The 20846-nt window shown below is 35.7% G+C and overlaps 1 protein-coding gene across 2 annotated transcripts; it reads right to left on the bottom strand.

Annotated features, from left to right (window-relative positions):
* Nucleotides 1-10317: 10317 nt before the first annotated feature.
* Nucleotides 10318-14398, bottom strand: LOC145133057 (uncharacterized). 2 transcript variants are annotated; one of them, XM_079067999.1, is made up of 6 exons: nt 14095-14398; nt 13774-13918; nt 12926-13040; nt 12402-12513; nt 11372-12211; nt 10318-10771 (listed from the first exon to the last, which is right to left on the bottom strand). In XM_079067999.1, the coding sequence occupies exons 1-6, from the start codon at nt 14098-14100 to the stop codon at nt 10538-10540; spliced, it is 1452 nt and encodes a 483-aa protein (XP_078924125.1). In that variant the 5' UTR covers nt 14101-14398; the 3' UTR covers nt 10318-10537. The 2 variants fall into 2 exon arrangements, with proteins under 2 accessions (XP_078924125.1, XP_078924126.1); XM_079068000.1 differs by lacking the exons at nt 13774-13918; nt 14095-14398 and adding an exon at nt 13601-13746.
* Nucleotides 14399-20846: the final 6448 nt, after the last annotated feature.

Here is a 20846-nt window from a genome sequence, read left to right as displayed (position 1 = left end):
ATAAGTTAATAATATATATATGTATAAGAGCAAGTCAGTCTTACCGTTAGTATGTCTCATTCACGAAGCCGGTCTATAAGGGGGGTATAAGGTTACTGCCTATAAAATGGCAGTTTAATGGGTGTCCACTCTCACCCACCGCTTCCTTGACTTGTGGAGGGTCGTTAGACGAACGGGTAGCACAAGGACTAGAATTCTCCCTTCATTAAAAGTATTAATGATAAATACTACGTAACTAAACTTTTATAAATTCCCAATCTTAGTTACTTTAGGAAAATGTGAATTTGGTGCTAACCCATGAAATTACACTTTGCACTTTGCTTAAGTCGGTTAGTGGAGCGCGTGTGGTTAACCGGCACACTAGCTGGATTTAACAAGGTAGGCAAAGGGTAACTTAATGTTTATCATAGTATCGGTGGAGCGCGTGTGGTTAACCGGCACATCGATTGAGGGGTAAATATTAAGGGTACCAAGTATATTTGCATGGTTATTCACACCTTGTTTTGTGATCCTCGGCATCCCAGTCACAAAAAATTTGAGAGGGCACAATCGAGATTGAAACATGCCATTGAACAGTCCAATGAATCTCAAAGGATCTAGGAGTTTCAAATCAAAGTAAAATCTAATTAAATTATTTCGTTTTCATGGTGGAAATTGGTGAATCGTCATTCGCCTACCTTCAAATATTTTATAGCTTGGATTACGGCATCCCTCTTCCAAGTTATAAAAGTATTGTGTTGGGTCCTAGCCTTAATATTTCATATTGGGTGTTATATTAAGGACTTTAAATCAACTATCTTGAATATCTCCCAAAAGATGTCTGGTTCAGACAGTTATGATCTTCCCAAAACTATTGGAACAAGCTTTCCTAATGAAGATGATGTCCCGAAAATCATTCTTCACTCCCTCCACCTCCTCCAATTATTCTCCCTAACTCACAAGTTCAAGGTCACTCAAGCCCTTTTGGCAAGCAAGGTCTATGTGTGCTCACATCTTGGAGATGAAGTCACATATTGACAAGGCGGGAGAGTTGGGTATCAAAGTCTTGAGAAAGTTGGTTGTTTAATCACTTTCTAAGTCACATAGTGAGTTTCCTTTGGGACTACTATGAAACAGACTATGACATAACCCTTAATGATCTTATCTATTTGCTAGGTGCAGCTGAATCAGCAATGACTTGGAGCACTGGTAGAGCAAATTTGATTAAGAAGATCAACTTCCCAGACTTCCATGGACATTGACAATGGTAACATTGAATATCCAGAAAAGCTTTCTCTTCCCAATCTAAAGGGATCGGCCATAGTCAACTTGGTTGACCAAATGGTAAAGAGAAAGGCTAAGTCTGAGACAGTCTCATGTACCATTCCCAAAAGGTCCATATGCTTATATTGCCAAAGGAAGGGGCATTGGTTGCAAAGCTGCCCTATTTACCTGAAAGATCATAAGGTTGGTCAAAAAGTTTGACTCTACTTCAGGTAAGTCCACTATCTAACTCTATTAAGTTCCTATTTGGAGATTCTTATTACATGATGTGACTGGATCACATGTTGAAGTTTTAAGAATCAAAGAAAGGAGAGGAAGCTTAAAGAAGAGTGAGTTGATTCTGATCGCGAAGATGGATTTCGATCGCATGGTTCGGTGATCAGAATTTTTGAGCTACTGCTTAAGATTTGTGATAGATTGCTTAGGAATAATTAACAACATAGTTTTCATATGTATCTGCATTGTAAGGATAAGTTTTTCCGCAAGTTTTAAAATAAAAGAAAAACTTTTGATTTTATTTATTTTAAGTATCCTTACAATGGTACTTGTGAAAAATTGTTGTTTATATGATTCCATTGATAGCAACATTAGTAAATGAATTTGATTTTGTCGTTTGTGGTAGTGTCATAATTTACCAAATAAGGAAAGATTCTCATCAACCAAGTTTCAGTTGGATAGAAACTTGGAATCATGCAAGTTGTATAGTATGGTGAATGAGAATTTTCATCTTTGGAAAATTAAGACTAATACCTTGTTCACATGTATATGTGAGTCAAGTGAAGGACTAAGGGATCGAGTACACATTCGTGTGCACTGGTCAAGTCCACCACAAAAGATCGATAAGACTTTTCGTCATGATTTACTAAAGTTTAGTAAATATGATTATACTTACAATTTTAAGTATAATTCTGAAACATTGGAAAAGTTTCGATGTATGGCAGAACGAATGAGAATAATCAAATTAGGCAAAAATATAAAAGTTTCTCAAATCTGAAAAGATGAGAGAGTACTTTAGTATCATGTTTTGTGATCATCTTAATGATTAAAGAACCATATCACAATTGGTCTTCTAAGGACATCTTAGTGCATTCTTATGGCTAAGAAGAGGAGTCATGAATTGTTGAAATGGTTAAATCAAGAAGATGAGTCATATTTCGTTCCAAAACAAGTCTTAGAGTCATACTCCAAGATTGTAACTTGAGTGACATATCTTAAAGAAGGTTTTATAACACTTGTCAAATGTAAGAGTAAAATGTTTTCTACTCTTGTACATTTAAAATTGGTAAGTTGTGATGTTTTGGATAAAACAAAGACCAACTAAGGCCAATTGTGTGAAGTGTTTGTCTTGATAAAGAATCCGCACTATCTCTTGAATATTTGGCAAGATAGTCTTATATGTCAAGAGGAAAGTGGGAGTCTAAAAGATCGTGAAAGAGTCTAATGAAGAATAAAAACCTGTAGTTTATCACTAGCACACGACGTGAGGTTTATAACCTATCGTGTTGACATATTCGTAATTTTGTGCCCATTCTAGTTAAAGTTGGCTTTGCATATGAGTTTTGATAGTTCTCAGTTGGTTGCATAACAACTTGGAAGCAATGGCAGGCCCTTGTGCTGCCAGGTGGCAAGAAGTTAAGACTGCACAAATTCGGTCCATATGAGTTTGGATTTGTCACTAACCTTGTCTTGTGATTATGGTTTTGACAAATTCACATGGAAAGGAACACATACACCATAAAATCTAAGTGGCATAAGGTTTCTCTCCGATTCATGAAAATGATGGTGAGGAAACGCTTTCACTAAGTAGATTTTAGGTAGATAGCAATTGTGATATTTGCATTCTCAAAGTCGTTAGTGGAGCGTGTGTGGTTAACCGGCACACTAACATGGACTTGTGAGAAATTGCAAAGGTCTAAACAATTAGGACTATGATTACGGCATCCCTTTTCATAGTTCTGAAATTGTTCAGACACACATGTGTGCTATCTGAGGAAAGGTGTATGATTTTGATAAAGTTTTATCAAAGCATATCGTATCAGAAATCTGAACTTTGGTAAGAAAGTCAATAAAGTATTGATTTCTAGAAGTCTAGCTGATTTCTAAGTACATGTCAAAGCTAGTGGGAGTATAAGTGTTATGCTAATAATCACCATGTTAGTGGGAGCATGATAATTATCATAAGTGTTGCAAGTTAGCAATGTTAATTATAGAAAACAAAAGGTTTCAATTGGGAAAAGTTGTTTTGCTATAATTAAGGGAGAGGAAATTATACTTCATTTCAATTCTAAAAAGCTTAGATTGATGTTTTAATCATCTTTAGTCAAGGATATATATATGAATGTTATGTTGGAATGGTTCAACATAAGGAAATTCTATATATGGGTTCATTATTTGAGTTCTAAAATTCGATTATGATTACGGCATTCCTTTTCATAATCTGAATTATGAGAACTTGGCAAATAGAAATAGAAATATTATAGCAGAAAGACTGGTCTAGTATCATGTCTTTATGTGAGACATCATGAATCGTGTCCCATATGCTTCGGATATAGGATCGATTGCATGTGCTATAATATTCATGCTTTCTAAATTTTCCAAATGCTCAGGGCATTAAGAGGGGAAAAGTCTAGAATTGGATATGACTAATTTGATTAATCAATTGTCGAGAACAATCTAAGGTTTACCAAAGATTGGTTGCTCAGGGACAGTTGGAAGTATAGTGTAAATTTTTGGAAAGGACCATTTTGACATGTTCTGAAAAGAGGCAACTCTTGTTCAGAAGTGATAGTCAAAATGAGAATATGGAAATATTCCCATAGGTGGAAGTTATTCATTAAATCTGTGTAAGATTAGGAAACTTAATGCAATAAGGATGTTCAAAGCAATGTACTTTGAATTTGAGACTTCGTTTCCATGGAATGATCTCCATTGGAATACTCTGTAATGTCTGTTGACAAGTCTTTGTGACTTTGTGCATAATCATTACAAGAGGATCAATGCATATAAGTTTAAAATCTAACAATATTTCAGTAAATGGCATGAATTTGGAATTCTTGCATTTGCGGTAAGGATTTGAGATTGTGAAATGAGAATCATTGGAATTATGTTCAATCGATCTATTTCACAAAGTAAAGATCATAGACAAACTTAGTGTGCATACTTGGTGTATGGCATAACTGATGTTTGGAAAAAACATAGTGTGCATACTTGGTGTATGGCATGACTAGTGTTTAGAAAAACATAGTGTACATGCTTGGAGCATGGGACAACTATTGTTTTTAATTCAAGTATAAAGTTGATAGTTTGAAACAGTATGCAATGAATGATGGGTAATCAATATGGTGATAAATAAAAGGTGTGTTATTTATATTCATAAGTTCTGAGACCATATTGCATTCGATTATTCTTGTGTTTCACTTTGCGTGTTTTGACTTCCAGAATAACTAGGTCGTTCTTCCTGAATGACTAAGTTATTCAAACCATCCACAGTCGGTCATATGTTGGAAGTAGATATGAATCAAGACTGTCATGAAGCTGGTTTGTAGATGTCCAACGTAGTGGACATAGCAAGAGTTGCTACAACATTCATGAGTGCTCATAAGTTCTGAGTATTGGATTCAACCCACGTTCATTTGAATCACTTCATGGATTTTATCACGAGTGATCATGAGACGATAATATATTATATTCTTCAAACCTAGAGATATGAGTTGTTACTATGAGTTGGTTATACATTGATTGCACGAAAACGCATTGGTAACTCGATGTTATAAAACGTGCCTTTGTGTATAATTCAACAAGTAGTAGAACAAGCCATATGAGTCGAAGTTTATCCATTCCTTTTACCCTTAAAAGGATAAAAGCAATATCTGTGGGCCCCTCGATGATTTAATGATGACACATGTGAGTGCTTGGCCAAGCCAGGACTGATTTGATTTGTTCAATTAGTCGGTCGTCATAAATCGGAAATCCGGAAACAAAATATGGACAGAGAGAATGATTTTAATCCATGTCTCAGTCCATATGATATCTAGAATGGAGGAAGATATGATCCCTTATCTGATGGACGCGTCATTGATTTGTTCAGAGTTCGACGGAAGCAGCTTTTAAGAGCTACGATTGCTAGTCGGGTTTTGAAGTCATACGCAATAATAGTTTTAGACTTATCCAAGTGGGAGACTGTTGGAATAGTGTCTAAGTCCATAACTATATTTGGTATGTACTTGACCCGATTGGCATGGTCCATTTAGGTTGCATGGCATCATGCATTTGGATAGACTAAAATGAGAGAAATAACACTTAAGGTTTATTGATATATTATAATTTCTAATATATTAATAAGATTATTTAATTAGTATTGATCAAGAATTAATTTGGAATTAATTAAGTGATCAAAAGGAGACTAATTAAATATATGGGTTGATTGTGTAAATCATCCATACTTGTATAGTGGGCTAATGCTCCACGGATTATCAAGTTGGGCTAAAACCCATAGGATGCTCCATGGATGCTCCATGGTGTTTTGTACCCATGGATCATGGAAATGAAAGGCCATGACAATTAGGGTTTACATGGTGTAACCCTAATTGTGACACACTATATAAGCATCTTATTCTTCCCAAAAATCGGCGACTATGAAGGAATGGTGAGGGCTAGCCGATTTCATGAAGTGTCTCATTTCTCTCAAGTTATTCTAAGTGTATTTGGTGTTGTGTGAACCATTTGAGGTGTCACACTTGAGGCACTAGGCTCTTAAGCTCCATAGAATCAAGCTACAACAAATAGGTATGTAATTCTACTAGAATATATATTATATGTTCTTCATATTATGCTAGTTAGAACAATACCTTGGAAAAATTGATATTTGCATGTATAATGAAACATAGATCCAAGGTATTTAGGGTTGCATGTACACTTAGGAGTGTTAGAATACTCAAAACCCTTCAGGAGTAGCTTTTACTCACAAGAACCAAGCCATGGGACCAAAAGCATGAAATTTTCTAAGCTAACCAAGATTTAAGCAAGAGAGTCATAAAGGTTCAAGCTTTATACCTCCCGAAGCTTGCAAAGGTGATGAAAGTTCTGGATCTTCAAGCTTCAAGCTCACCAAGACTTCTCCAATGGATTCCTTCTTATCGAGAACATACAAGAACCACACTAAGTCCTTAAACTCGCACAAATGGGACTAGGGTTTCAAGTTGACAGAATAAGAGAGTGGAGGTTGGAGGTAAGGGAGGTATCAAGGACTGAAGGTCCTTTAATAGAGGTCAAACCCTAAAAATTAGGGTTTTAGGTCAGCTCGAGTACGTCCTGCATACTGCTTGAGGCCCCCGTCCATTTTAATGATGTACGCCCTACGTACACCTCATGTACGCCCAACGTACTACCCACTCTTATTTCCCAGCTCAACTTCAAATAGCCATAACTTCTTCGTTCCAACTTCATTTTTGGTGTTCTTTATATGCACGGAAAGGTGTTGAAGAGCCCCACAGTTATATCTAGATACTTTTGACTTACCACCAACCAAACTAAAACCAAAACCCTCGCAGGAAGCCTGATCTAACTTTCCCTTTCTACCCTTCGGCTCATCACACAAATCAAAGGGTTTGGGACTCGCAACCAACATTATTAACCATCAATAAGGCCTAAGCTACCTTCCCTAAAAGCCCAAAACCCTTTTTGTGATCGAATTTGGATCACTACCTCAGATTCAAAAACGATCCGAAACAGGGTGTTACACTAAGAGTCCATTGAGTATGATGATGTTCAGATCTAGGAGTTGGTTGATTATTAGATCCATGCATGAGAATTTTGGTATACACTCTCCATTTTTGGCCTAGAATGGATGGAGGACATGCATGAGGCATGCATGTCCATCAAGTAATCATTTTTATGGACATTTGGAGTCTCCCTTAGCTTCTAGAAAAGTTAGAGTGAAAGAATTTATGGATTAAGGACTCAAATCTTTGGACTTTTGCTTCAAGTTGTAGTCACGACGTGACACTAAGGGTGTCACGACGTGACCACGAAAGACCCGTTTTTGACTTATTTGGGGCTCATGATGTGACAGAGGGATGTTCACGTTGTGAGGACAACCTAAAGGATTGTCCATGACTGAGGGTTTTCCCCTGGCTCAAGTATGCCCTGCGTACTCTAGGTACGCCCACGGGGAAAACCCCGTGTCCAAGCCTTAACAAGGTACACCCTGCGTACCTTAATTACACCCAATATAACTAATATAAATGCACAAATAATTAAAATTTTAGAATTTAAGGGATTTATCTGGGAACCGAGCGTTACAACTGACACTCACCCTCAGAGAGGGAGGGTCAAAGAGGATAGACATGGATGCCACCATCTCTCAACTATCAAAATTACAGCTATAAGATATATTGTGGCATACAATAACACTCATCTTCGAAGAGGTAGGCACGATGAGGATAAACAAGGATGTTTCAAGCCATGGGGGTGCTATACGTCGGCTTTGATACCATGTAAGATATATGTGGAGTCATTGGTTTACTCTCCAAAAGAGCCGATATGGAGAGTTGGAACTCCAACATATATAGACGCTTATATAACAGTGTCGCACCGATATAGGATACACTAACTACATCAATCATATATATATATATATATATATATATATATATATATATATATATATATATATATATATATATATATATATATATATATGGTTAGGTTCATGTGAGACGGCCTAATTTTGTGAGACCGTGAGACCATTTTTTTCTAGTGAAATATTCTACTATTCTAGTATTCATAAAAAAATTAAATATGTTTAATATTCTAATATTATAAAACAATAATTTTAACATATTTTACATTGAAATATTCCAAAACATATAATGTTAGAATATATTTCATATTCTCTTTCTACGAACAATAGAAAATTTAACTAAAAACATTTGGTTTCACGGTCACACAAAATTATGTTGGTCTCAAATGAACTTTTATATATATATATATATATATATATATATATATATATATATATATATATATATATATATAAAAGGTAGTTTTAGGTTTTAAGTTTACTATGAAAATTACAACATGGTGCAAAAATACAAACAAGTGTAAACTATAGGCACGTGTAAGTTTTTTTAACAGTTCATTAGGGTCATAATTTCTGTTTGGTAGAAACTGCACGACTTTATGTTGAGTTAGTGGTTGTGAATTTTTTATCATAGGTGGCAATTTATTTGCACTTAAACAGCTAGCTTGTTTGTATTTAATCAGATTCATAATATAATCAAGTTCAGTAATGTCGTTATATAAAATTTATTAGGCCGGAGGGAATGATGGGCATTCTTATCATACCTTTTTGTCTACCAAATAAGCGTCACGTCGACACTAGATGAAAACTTACCACAAGGTCAAATTTTCTTTCCACGCAAAAGGAATGGACATCATGGCATGCACAATTATTTTTAAAATTTTTTTTAAACAACTCAATTTTAATAAAAGACTTAAATTTCATTACTTTAAATTATAAAAACATTGCATGACTTTAAAAAAAACCCTAAAAACTTAGAAGAAAAAAAACATAACATGATTTTAAAAATATCTAAAACTTAAAAATAAAAAATATAAAAAATAAAAATAAAATAAATAAATAAATAAACTAAATGTTATATTTTGTCCTAATGTCGGCTTTAATCATCTAAGCAATTCACGCTCCTCCCCAGTGTAGTGAGTTTTGTCTTGCATTAAGATTCTCATGTCATTTTCTCTTTCATTCCTACACTCTCTTTCAGTAGCAAAGTGCAAAAATTGGTCCATTCTTTCATTTAGGCCCTTAATCTTCGTCCCCACTACTTTCAAGTCATCTTAATCTACGGATTTGCCATTTCCTTTCTCTTTGTGTTTGCCTTCCGCTTTGTCCGTTATTGGTTATGAAAGTGGTGTGACTTGAACGACATCATCATCATCGTTGTGGTCGATTCCAACATGAGCACCTGATATAGTGTGTTCGGATTTGGATGTTTTTAAGCATTTTGAACCACCATTGATATGTCGGAAAGCCTTGTTTTTTTTTTGTGGTACACTTTTAACGTTTTCTTCAAAATCAAATCATCACTTGCTCTGCTTTGTCATTGACGTTGCATAGTATGCAAATCATTAAACAGCATGATTTTCTTGTTTGCCTTCCCCCATCTGAAGTACACTTGGTCTTTTGTATGAAATTCTCCTTGCTTCATTTCTTTTTGGAACCGTTTAAGAACTTGCCTCCAAAAATAGTCTTTTTTTTTGTCGTTGCACACAATCGGATCCTCATATACATCCACCCATGCATATGTCAATGCCATAACTTCTTCCGGTTTCCAAGGTTTATTTGGTGCTTTCTCTTTTCTTTTAGGTGCTTGGGTGGGTTGAGTTTCCCAAACGAATTTGGGCTCTAATTTGGATTTGACTTGACTTTGGCGAAAAAATTCAGGTTGAGTTTGAGACATATAATCGAAGGGATTAAATTCAGTGTCGAATTGGAATTGTGGTTGTGGTTGTGTATGTGAACATTTTTTTGGGCGTTTTTATGTTTGTGGTATTGTACCACCAAAGTGGTAAACAACCGCAAGTAGATTGATAGATTGAATGAAGAGTTAGGATGTTACTTGCTGGTATTTTTAGGTTTTTGGGTTCTAAGAAGAAGACATTTTTTGAATTCTTGAGATAGAGAGATAGAAGAAGCGCATTGTGGTGTCGGAAGTATTGGTGTTGAAGGTTTTATTTATAAGTATAAAAAATTGAATTTAAAAGAAAAGAAAAAAAACAAATGAGTAAAAAGGAGAGAGACCATTGGTTTGGTGGTACCGAGCATGGCTTAAGCCACATAAGCGGTGTGGTGTTTGTCACGGCTGAGGTGGCAAGCCACAAGACATACTACACCTACACCCTTCGGTCTTATTAGTAAGATGTTATTTGGTTGAGGTTCTAATCATAGTTTGACTTGTTGAATTTATTGCTTGAGAGTTCTATGCATCTAATTCCGTCTTCGATCATTGTAATGTAAATAAGTGCAAGAGAAACCACTTAAAATGAATGGTAGGAAATGAGAAGCATATGTTACAAAGACTAGTTCATTGCTGCATGAACTTTTAACCCTTTCTAGTCACCACAAAGCACAAACCCAAGTTTCTTTCAACTTTTCTTCAAATCGGCAATGAATTCAAACCACCTACTGCAAATGGATTCTTGAAAAAGATAAATCCAATTGCATCTCTTAAACAATAACAAAAGTCCACATCTGTTTCTAATGTCCATTCTCAAATCCCATACTAATTTTGTTGGTAATTTCACCATCAACAAAACTCTGATTATTGCCAATGCTATGGTCAGAGCTAGCACTGCTGCTTGTAGCAAGAGGAGAGTCTGAAGCACTAATGGTGTGGTTTTTCACTGACTCGGATCTCACACTATAAACCGAAGAAGCAGGAATTTTCGTGATCATTGCACGCATATTACCTGGCATGCTTCGCCTAATATCCTGCATCAACAAAAAAAATCCATTAACCTAAGAAAATTAGGCCTCGTTTGTTTATCACACTATACATGACAAAACACGTTGTATACTGCATTTGACATGTATTAGACTGAGACTAAAAGTTCGAAAACAAAAGTCAATGAGAAAAAAAAATTGCAAATTTTTATCCAACCCAAAAATGTGGAATAAGGTGGGAGTAGGGGCTCATTCTTGATCTCTTGTCTATGCAAAAAGACGTAAATGCCCTTCTCATCCTCATTTCCAAAAATAGCCCAAGAAAAGCTTGCCCAGTCTCATGAAACAAACGCAGCCTTAGGCTGCGTTTGTTACTCACAACGCGACAAGACCGGAGAAGCTTTCTTAGGCTATTTTTGGCAATGAGGATGAGAAGGGCATTTGCGTCTTTTTGCACAGACAAGAGATCAAGAACACACCCCTACCCCCACCTTATTCCACATTTTTGGGTCGGATAAAAAATTGCAATTTTTTCTCATTGACTTCGATTTTCAGGCTTTCAATCTCAGTCCAATGCATGACAAACGCAGTAGAACTTGTTTTTCCCTATCCTATGTAATAAACAAAAAAAAGATAATAGAAACATACCAAATGTCTCAATGCCATATCAAACGATTTCTTCGACAATGTTCTCCCAAACCCCGCGTTATCTTGCGACACAGACAACTTCCCGCACGTATTATTCTGATTAACAACACGATCTTCCCTCGGTGGAGCAAGCTTTCTCATGTTTACAACCCTTTCAACCATCTTAGTCCCCATCAAAACCGGGTTGACCTCATCATTTCCATTCGAATACCCTCGATTCTTCATTCCCCCAGTTTTCCCACCATTAGAAACCGGTCCTCTTAAAGGAGACAAAGATGCCCTTTTTGGAATTTGTTTCACATTAGTTTCGGTTAAACCCGGTCTTCCTCTCGATGCTGAAGCCGGCCTTTCGGGCAAAGATTTCTTTATGCTTGGAGGAGGTGGATCACGCGCTTTTGTGACCGAGGTTGACCGGGTTTTGTTGACCGATGAGTTGGTGGGTCGCTGAGTTGGCGTTGAAGATCTCAATGTTGATGATGACTTGGAAGTAGCAGGAATGGAAGGGCGGGTAGTTGGGGTTGAAGATCGTGGAAGTATGGAGGGTCGGGCAGTTGGGGTAGACGAACGGGCAGTTGGGGTAGAAGAACGGGCAGTTGGAGTGGTGGACCGTTTTGAAGGAGGTGGTGGTTTAATGGCGGGAATGGTGGGCCGTGGTGTTGGAGTGGAGGATCTTGATGGTTTTGTTGTTGGAGTGGAGGATCTTGAAACTGTTGAGGGAGGTTTTCTTGATGGTGAAGGTCTTCTAATGGTGGCATTGGAAGATTTTATGGAGGATGATGGAAGTTTGGATGCTACTTTTACTTTAGTTGTTGAAGTAGTATCTAAAGGGGGATTTTCTAGCTACAATGCAATAAAAGAAACATGAAAAAAGAATTATAGAAGTGAATAACAAACTAATAACATACTTTCATTGTTTTGTTTATTTTAACAGCCTACTTTCATTTCTTCCTATAATAAACAAATGAATGAATTACGTTGATAATTCTTGCATTTAACACATAACAACACTATACATTAAAAGTTGACTTACTCTGGACTTTGGAGAAGTAGATTGACCATTAGATATCAGATGTTGACTAGTAAGAGTTTTCTGTTCTTCCATTTCTAACGAAGGTACTGAGTTACGTGGTGGAGAAAGAAGCCTGAGTTCAAAAATTATGAACAGAATCTTGAGTAAAAATAGAAAGTAAAGTAGACTAGAAATGTATATAACATATTACATGAATCAGAGAGATGCTAATGGTACATTTTCTGTTTGTTTATCACAAGAGGGGACATGCCTTTAGATAAAAGAAAACATCAAAGTGGTCCATACTCCATATCTTATCAGAAACAGACAGCAGGTAGTTAAAGAAAGACCATGAGACCCATGACAAAAGCAAACCCATTTCCCTATGGGAACAATGACAAAACAACCAAAGTGCTGTTGTGTTTGTATCTCATGCATTGAAAGTTGTACATTCTCTATATTTGGATTCCTTTCAGCTTATGAGAAAAGAGGAACCCTGAAAAAGTTCTTGAAAATAGCTACAAGTTTAAATTTTGAAGACATACCAATCGTAGTCGGAGGCGTTGTTTTCAGAATTCAATAAATCAACAGCAGCAGGATGATGGACATGTATTATTGTTGATCTTGTTTCTGGCATCATTGGGTTGTCAGATTCAGAGTCTGCAACATGCAGTTAATGTTGTTCATAATTAAACTCTGAACAAAAGTTTTAGGAGAAAAAACTAAGACATTTAATATACCAGTTAATGTACAACTAATATATGCATCAGTGAATTGCATGATAATAGAATTGGTAGTCAGAAAAAGATGATTACGTGGGGACAATTGCCCCACACTTGCTTAGGATTCCTCTATAATGATCAAGATGACGTATCCATGTTACTTATGCAGGGCCCCTGTTGATTGTGCAACTAGTAAAGCTCACAATAAGTAGGGATAACTCCACTTACTAATTCTTATCTATCTTCTAATTGGTACACGAGTTCAAAAGGCATCCAGTTAAATTTGGATGCGACTGAGTTTGATTTTAGCTTATAATCAATATGACTTATAGACTTTTAGAAGCTTTTGATTACCTCGTTAAGCTTTATACTATAAAAGTATAGATAGACTAATGTTTCAATTCAAACTCATAAAAATCATTACAATGGTAGGTTAAAAAGATATCAACTGTTAACAAAAATATATAGCTCAGAATAAGTAGTTATAATCCCACTTACTAATTATCAGGAATCATATCCCAGTGTGTAGGAAAGAATTATAAAACAAAGAAGGCGCAGTTTGAATTCAATCGCATGTTCCAGTAACAAAAATCGATTGAAGTTGTATTCGATTGTGCATAAGTCAAAGCAGATGCAACGCTAAAAGGAAAAATAAAAATGAGATTAATTACTGAATAATTCTTGAAACTGATTCGATTTCTTATGAAGATCGATATTCAGATTTGCTCCATTGAAATCGACGAACAACGACAGATCATCACCCTTCTCCTTAGTCTCTCCACAGCTCATCTCCTCTTCTCTACACTGAACAGACGCCTGCAAAAATTCAATAAAAATGCAATCTAAATCACGAAAAAACAGACATGCTGCAAAGTCAGATCTAAATCGGACATCACGAACTACTGTATACAAATCTCCTTTTTCGCTTGCTCACATTCTACAGTATCAAAAATAGCTGAAGCTGAACAAAGATGAAGATTAGAAGTACTTACAGCCATCTTATTTCTGAACAAGCTGGAGATTTTCAGCGAATCTGAGTGAGATTGTTCGATTTGGTACAAATCTTAATTTTTGTCGAGTAATGACAGATTGAGACGCGATGGAAGAACACGCGATATTCGTGAACCAGATAAGCGGTTTGGATTTGATTCCTTTCACACACAAATACACACACTTCTCTCACACCGACGCTCTCATGCCATGTGGACTGGTTTTAATATATACTCCCTCAACGGGGGAAGACGAACAACCACTCCGGAATTTGAATTCAATTTCTCTGTATGCTGTGCTGCTGACTCACTACTGGATTGCATTTAAATTTAAAAGATTAATTGACGCTAAACCCTAAAAAATCATTAATATAAGCTTTTCATTGAACAACTACATTACAACGTACAAAGGTTTGAACATTCAACAAAGGGACTACCAATTAAAATTTAAAATACTAAAAATACAAGTTATGTTTCATATTATCGAACATATTAAACTTTTGTTATTTTTTTATTTGATTACTAAACTTATTTTCTTGTGCAATAAATCATTAAACTCGTTATTTACCTTACAATTAAACCATTATGCTCGATTTTCAAAGGGTTGCCCGCTTACCATTCGTATATGGAAAACCGACGTTTCAAAGATGCTTATGTGGACCACCTACGTGGACGAATCGCGTGTTAAAGAAGTTGAATTCTTTTTTACCTTCCTTGTGTAAACTCAAGAGCTTCCGTCAAACCCTCTTCAAGAACAATGTCTTCTTCCAACTCGTTGACCACAAGGAACCGGGTACCATTTGCTCGCACTCATATACGTGATGGGGTGAAGATCTGTGATTGTGATGTTCCAGTTATGGAACGAACCTGATGGCGCCTTACAACCCTCGGGAGGCGATTTTGGAATTGATGAAATAGTATGGTAAGCTATGATCTCGTTACATTTCATAGTGCAAGAAGTTAAGTGTTTTAATCTCGTATTTTGGTTTTGAAAACCTTTTTCTTACGATGAAAAACCCTTTTTTATATAATATGTTCATTTTGGTTTGCTTTTGGTAGATGTTCTTCGTTGATAACAATTATTGACGAAACTATTTGATAACATATACCTTTTCGATTATGTTAGATATTAGTGGTTGGTTAATATTGCATTTTATTAAAGATAGTTATCTATCTGATAACTTATGCATTTTCGATTATGCAAGAAAGTTTTGTGTATCGTATGGTTAATCTCGTATGTTGTAATCTATCATGTTGATCATTATGGTGGAAATGTGGATTGATTACATACTAGGCTAAAGAAATGCAGGTATTTTGAATGGAAAGATGATGAATAGGAAGAAGGGTACTACAAAACCCTTTTTTATTCTCTAAAGCAGAAGCTGGATGCCAAGGATGATCATTCTGAGATGAAGACGTTCAGGAAAAAGCGTAGTTGAGTTGGCGTTTTACATTTCTAAGGAGATGGTTGTGGTGGAGAAAATTGAGGAGTTATGTTATTACAAGAAGAAAGCAGCTAGGTTCAAGGTTGTGGTTGTAAGTTTGATGCTTTATTTGATGTTTTGTGTGTGTGTGTATCATGGAAGTAAGGTAGAATGTTAATGAAATAAGTTAGAATGTTGGGGTAGGGGTTTTTGGTGTATGTATTAGGCTTAGATTATGGTTGATTATGTATTATTTTAACCTTCTTTTGTCAACCTTTTTAGATATATAAGTAGTTTGTATACTGCTAAGTCCTAAACATCATCCTAATTAGTTTTAAGAGCTTTTCCCTTTAAATTTCTTGTAGCATCATCACCACCTACTTTCTTACCCAATTCTAACTTCAAGATTCTCTTTGACTTTATTTTCCTTATCCTTATAGAATTTTCAGAAATAGGTCTTGCTTTTATCTCCACTTGAACTTGGACATTATTTCACCTCTACTTATAGTAACTTGTACATCACCAAACTCCTCTTCTATATCCATATCACCAAATCCTCTTTTATTTCCACACCACTAGCTTTCACATTAGTTGGAGTAGCTTGCACGTTAGTTTGAGTAGCTTGCACCTCAATTGGAGTGAGTTGCACCTTCTCATGTTGTTGGCCTACTGCAACCTCTTTATTCCCATTGACCTACATAACATGATAGAATAATGTTAGTGGCAGATCATATTCAAGTACATTTCAAATATTTCAAAGGTTATTACATGTCCAACATCTTGGTTGACACCAACTCTTTGTTTTTTCTCATATTTAACTTTTAGGGTCTTCCCAAAGGACAAGTATCCTTGTTGTGATATGTCTCCTTACATATACTACAGTTCACTTTTTTTACAGCCTTATAGACCTTGTGGCTTACATAAGTTTCTATAGCATCTCTCTTCCTATTAATAGCAGATGGGTCAGGCATCCATTTATTAACAGGAAGCAATTGTGGTCTATATTCTATCTCTGGCCACATGTCACTCTCATTCATGGCTTCAATCTTGTACTTGTAAGACTTCATATATGTAATGGTTTTAAACATCTTGTCGACATATACTTCAACATCCCTATTTAGATAAGAAATACAAGTTATAAAATAAACACATCCATAACCATTCAATGCCACAACCTACAAGAACATGTTTTTCTTTCAAGGTCAACATCATATGCCTCAGCTAATCCCCTTACCTCAAAATAGTTTAATTAACTGGGTAGTATCTTGTTAAAACGTTGTTGTTGTCGTCTTAAACAAATAATAAATTCACTAATTGGTTGCACTAATGGGTACCACAGGGAATCATGTTTGAATCCTCGGGGACACAACCTAATGGTCAATGCCTCTTTGGCTACGGCACACACTAGTAAAAAATAATAAATAAAGAAAATGAGGGGTTTTGTTTAGAATTAAAACTAAAAATAGCAGTAAAAATAAATTTAAGAAAATTCAATAATAAAAAGTGAATTCAGTTCTACTATGTCTTTCCTAATCATGCAATTAACTCAAACTTGGTTATTTAAGGTGTGTTCTATCTAATTTGGTACTGAAAACTACTAACAAACTCTAGTAAGTTCTTTTTTACCTACTTAATTAACCAAACAAGCTCTTAAGTTAATCCTAACTTTTTACTAACCTGATTAAACAAGCTCTTAATCAAGTCAGAAAAGCAACATTATAATTTGTGTAAAATTCCTAGCAATATTCAATACTTCTCACAAGCTCGTAAGCGTAAAAATATGAAATTTCAATGTATAACAAAGTTAAATCCCAACACGGAACCGATCTATTACTTGTTACTTATTACTAGTTTATCAAAACAATTACGGATTTAAACAACTAATTAACTAGATTGATTTAATCCTAAATTAGGTGATCAGGCTAAAATGAACTAAAATCAAATATTCATTATGTACAAAACTGAAATAACAAAATAGAATCACACAATAAAAAATCAAGTCTAATGATCAACTACATAAAAAGTACAAATCTGTAAGGTCACACCTTATGATCTGATGAGTCAAACACTTTATACGCTGACCACCAGTGTCAGCGTCAGCAGCAGCGCCAGCACCTCAAGACATTATTAGCGTCAACGTGAAGATAATGGTCTTATGTAATCCTTGTATATTAGGAAGTTATACGGATATGTATAGAATAGATATATGATCCTTAATCTTGGTGATGAGGATCAGATTTTTAATTAGAATAGGTATACATCCCTTAATTAGTGGCATGTTTGTTATGTAATCGCATATAATCAACATTAGGGTGAAACCCTAATGTAAGTCTTGGTGACCGTCTTTGTGACCTTCATTCTCTTGGTGAGAGCACCCCTTTCTTGGTGAAAGACATCTTTGTGATTACTCGTGCTCTTTATTTTTCTGCTCGATCTTTGTTTGGCTAGTTTGTTCTTTGTTAACTATACTTGAAGTGTATTCGATCGATACAGACCTTCAATTGGTATTAGAGCGGGTTTTTGATACACATAAGTTATCATGTCGACCTCCTATAATCCCAAATCATCTGCTCTCAACAAGATCCCTCCTTTCGATGAGCACAACTTCACCATGCGGAAAACTAAGTTTATGGTCGTTCTTGAAACCATGGACTATGAGATGTTTAAGATTGTTGAAAAAGGTCCATGCGTTCCTATGCATCAACCTATGGTTAACAACGCTCCCATTGGTCCCTTGAAGCAAAAGCCAAAGTCTAGTTATGAAGATGATAACAAGAGACTTATTAGCCTTAATGTGAAAGCTAGAGCAACCATAGGAAACTCTATTCCCTATCACGTGTATCATCTAGTACAGAATTGTGAGTCACGTCAAGTGATGATGGAGACGTTGAAGGTGGCTTATGAAGGCAATGTGGAAGTTCAATCTATAACCATCAACAACCTCAATCGGAGATACGAGCATTTTTTTCGCTCAGCAAGGTGAATCTCTAACTCAAACCCTTAACATGTTTAATTGTTTGGTGAATAATATGAGCAGGTTCGAAGTCGTCAAACACTTTTCTTAGTTAGTTTTAAAATTCTTGGATTCTCTTGGAAAAAGCTGGGAACATCACGTTGATGTTCTTAAAAACAGTGAGAAGATTAATCTCATAGATCTCAACTCCTTGTTTGGAAATCTACAAAATTACGAAGAGACTAAAGCTCTTCGTAAAGACATCATTAAGGACTCAAGCAAAGAAAAGTCAATAGCTTTGGTTTCTCGGAAGGAAGCAATGAATCTCATCAGAAACTCAGATGACTCTGATCAGGTTGAAGCGAGTAGTGAAGAAATTACCGATGAACTTTTTGCCTGCCTTGTACTTATTGTCAAATGTTACGAAGAAAGCATATCAAATAGAGTTCGAAGAGCTCAGTTTAAGGGAGGCAGTTCAACAAGGAGATCTACTTCATAGAAAAGAACTCGTGTAACTATTTTAACTGTAGGAGCCCTGACCATTTTTCCAGGGACTGCAAAGAGAAGAAAGAAGCTCAAAGCCTAGAGAGTTATGAAGTATTGTACAAGAAGTTGTTGGCCTACATGAAGAAGGAGAACATCTATCTGCCAAAAGCCTTCGTTGCAAAGCAAGAGGATCATGAAGAATGGGTGGAAGAAGAGGAAAGATCTGAAGATAATGGACTAAATGTCAAGGGTCTTATGGCTCTTATATCAATAATTCCCCTGATGGTGATCTCAATATGTGTGATACTGATACCTCTCAAGCTGTTCAAGAGTCGAGTCAGAATATAGAACATACTTGGTTCCTTGACGGTGGGTGCTCTAGACACATGATCGGTCTTAAGTCCCTGTTACCAGATTTTATGGAGAAATATAGTCTGATTGTATTTTTTGGTAACAACAATGAAGAAGTTGTCATGGGCGTTGGAACATTTGAGTGCAGAATATTCAAGTTAAATATTGTGTTCTATGTCAAGGGCCTGAAAAGCAATCTTATCTCCATCAGTCAACTTTGTGACGATGGTTACAAAGTTCTATTTGATTGCAGTGAAGGAAAGGTTATTGATTCTAAGAACCAAATTGTGCTCACTGCACTCAGGGATAACAACATTTATATGCTTTGATTTTAGTTGTGTTAGACAATGCTACTTTATGACTTTAACATTATGCTTCGCTACCTTAAAATTTTTGAACATAAGCTGCTAAATTTTAGTTTACTGTGACTCTTTCACTTCAAAAAAAAATTAACCTTTATTTTACTAAAGAAGTATACCTTGTACATTATGCTACTAACATTGTTAATGTGTGTTCTTCTCTCTCACCTTGTAAAGACTCATGATCTTCTATCTTCATCTTAACATCGATCTTAACTGATTTGGATTAGCGTATCATTCCTTCGGTGCAACATCTTATGAGTAGAGCTATTTGAAGCTAGTTATGCATCTTTTGTTCAGCGTCAACTGCTCTCTCCCTAACGTTGATGCTCATGTTGATTGACATGAAGCATCCTGTAGATGAGACCAGATAAGAGAGTATTGTGTCAAAATGTGTTCTTATGGGCACATATCTCTTCCTTCTTAAATAATCTATCTATGTTTCAATGGGAGGAAGTGACGTTAGGTAACATAGCACGTCTAATTTCCATAGTCGTTGCCACTACTACACCATTTCCTATCTAAGATCCAAAGACCTCTTCAACAAGACGGTGCTCCTCTTCTCTTCTATCACGTATCACAAAGAATGGAACCTTCGAGTTTTATCTTGGTGACTCTCATAACTCGAAGGTTACAAAGATTGGATCCTTTTAACTCGTTGGTTAGAAAGACCGGTTCATGTTCTTCTCTTATTCTTGGTGAACATGAAGCTTGGAATCAATTGCACTACTTCAACGGTTAAAGGCATTTTCTCTCTTTGGTTACTATGAATTGTGTTTTAGTTTGATATTTTTGATCTTTTTTGCTTCTTCTTTTATAGACAGTGTTGAGGGATAGATATATTGGAAAAAGGAAGTTCATTTATGGCCTTTCAATTCAAAAGATTTGATGAATCGAGTCTTTATGTTGTTTCTGAAAAAGCTGCACAAATATCGCTTTTAGAATATTTTTGTGTTTTTCTAACTCTTTTGTTTTTATTCTTATATTATTTATTATTTTGTCTTGTACCATTTTAAATGAATTGACGGTGAACTTCAAAGTTATAGACTGTAACTCAACTCTATGATACGGAAGTTGAACCACTTCTTGTTGATGAGCTGACATCGTTTATGATTCACGCTGATTCCACCTCAGCATGACTGAAACACCCCATTCTCTCAATTTCATCTCAATAAAACTTTA

This window comes from Lactuca virosa, chromosome 8 (assembly GCF_052849685.1).
Source record: "Lactuca virosa cultivar CGN04683 chromosome 8, Lactuca_virosa_CGN04683_v6, whole genome shotgun sequence".
NCBI classification, from domain to species: domain Eukaryota; kingdom Viridiplantae; phylum Streptophyta; class Magnoliopsida; order Asterales; family Asteraceae; genus Lactuca; species Lactuca virosa.
This window is presented reverse-complemented; position numbering and strand designations above follow the sequence as displayed.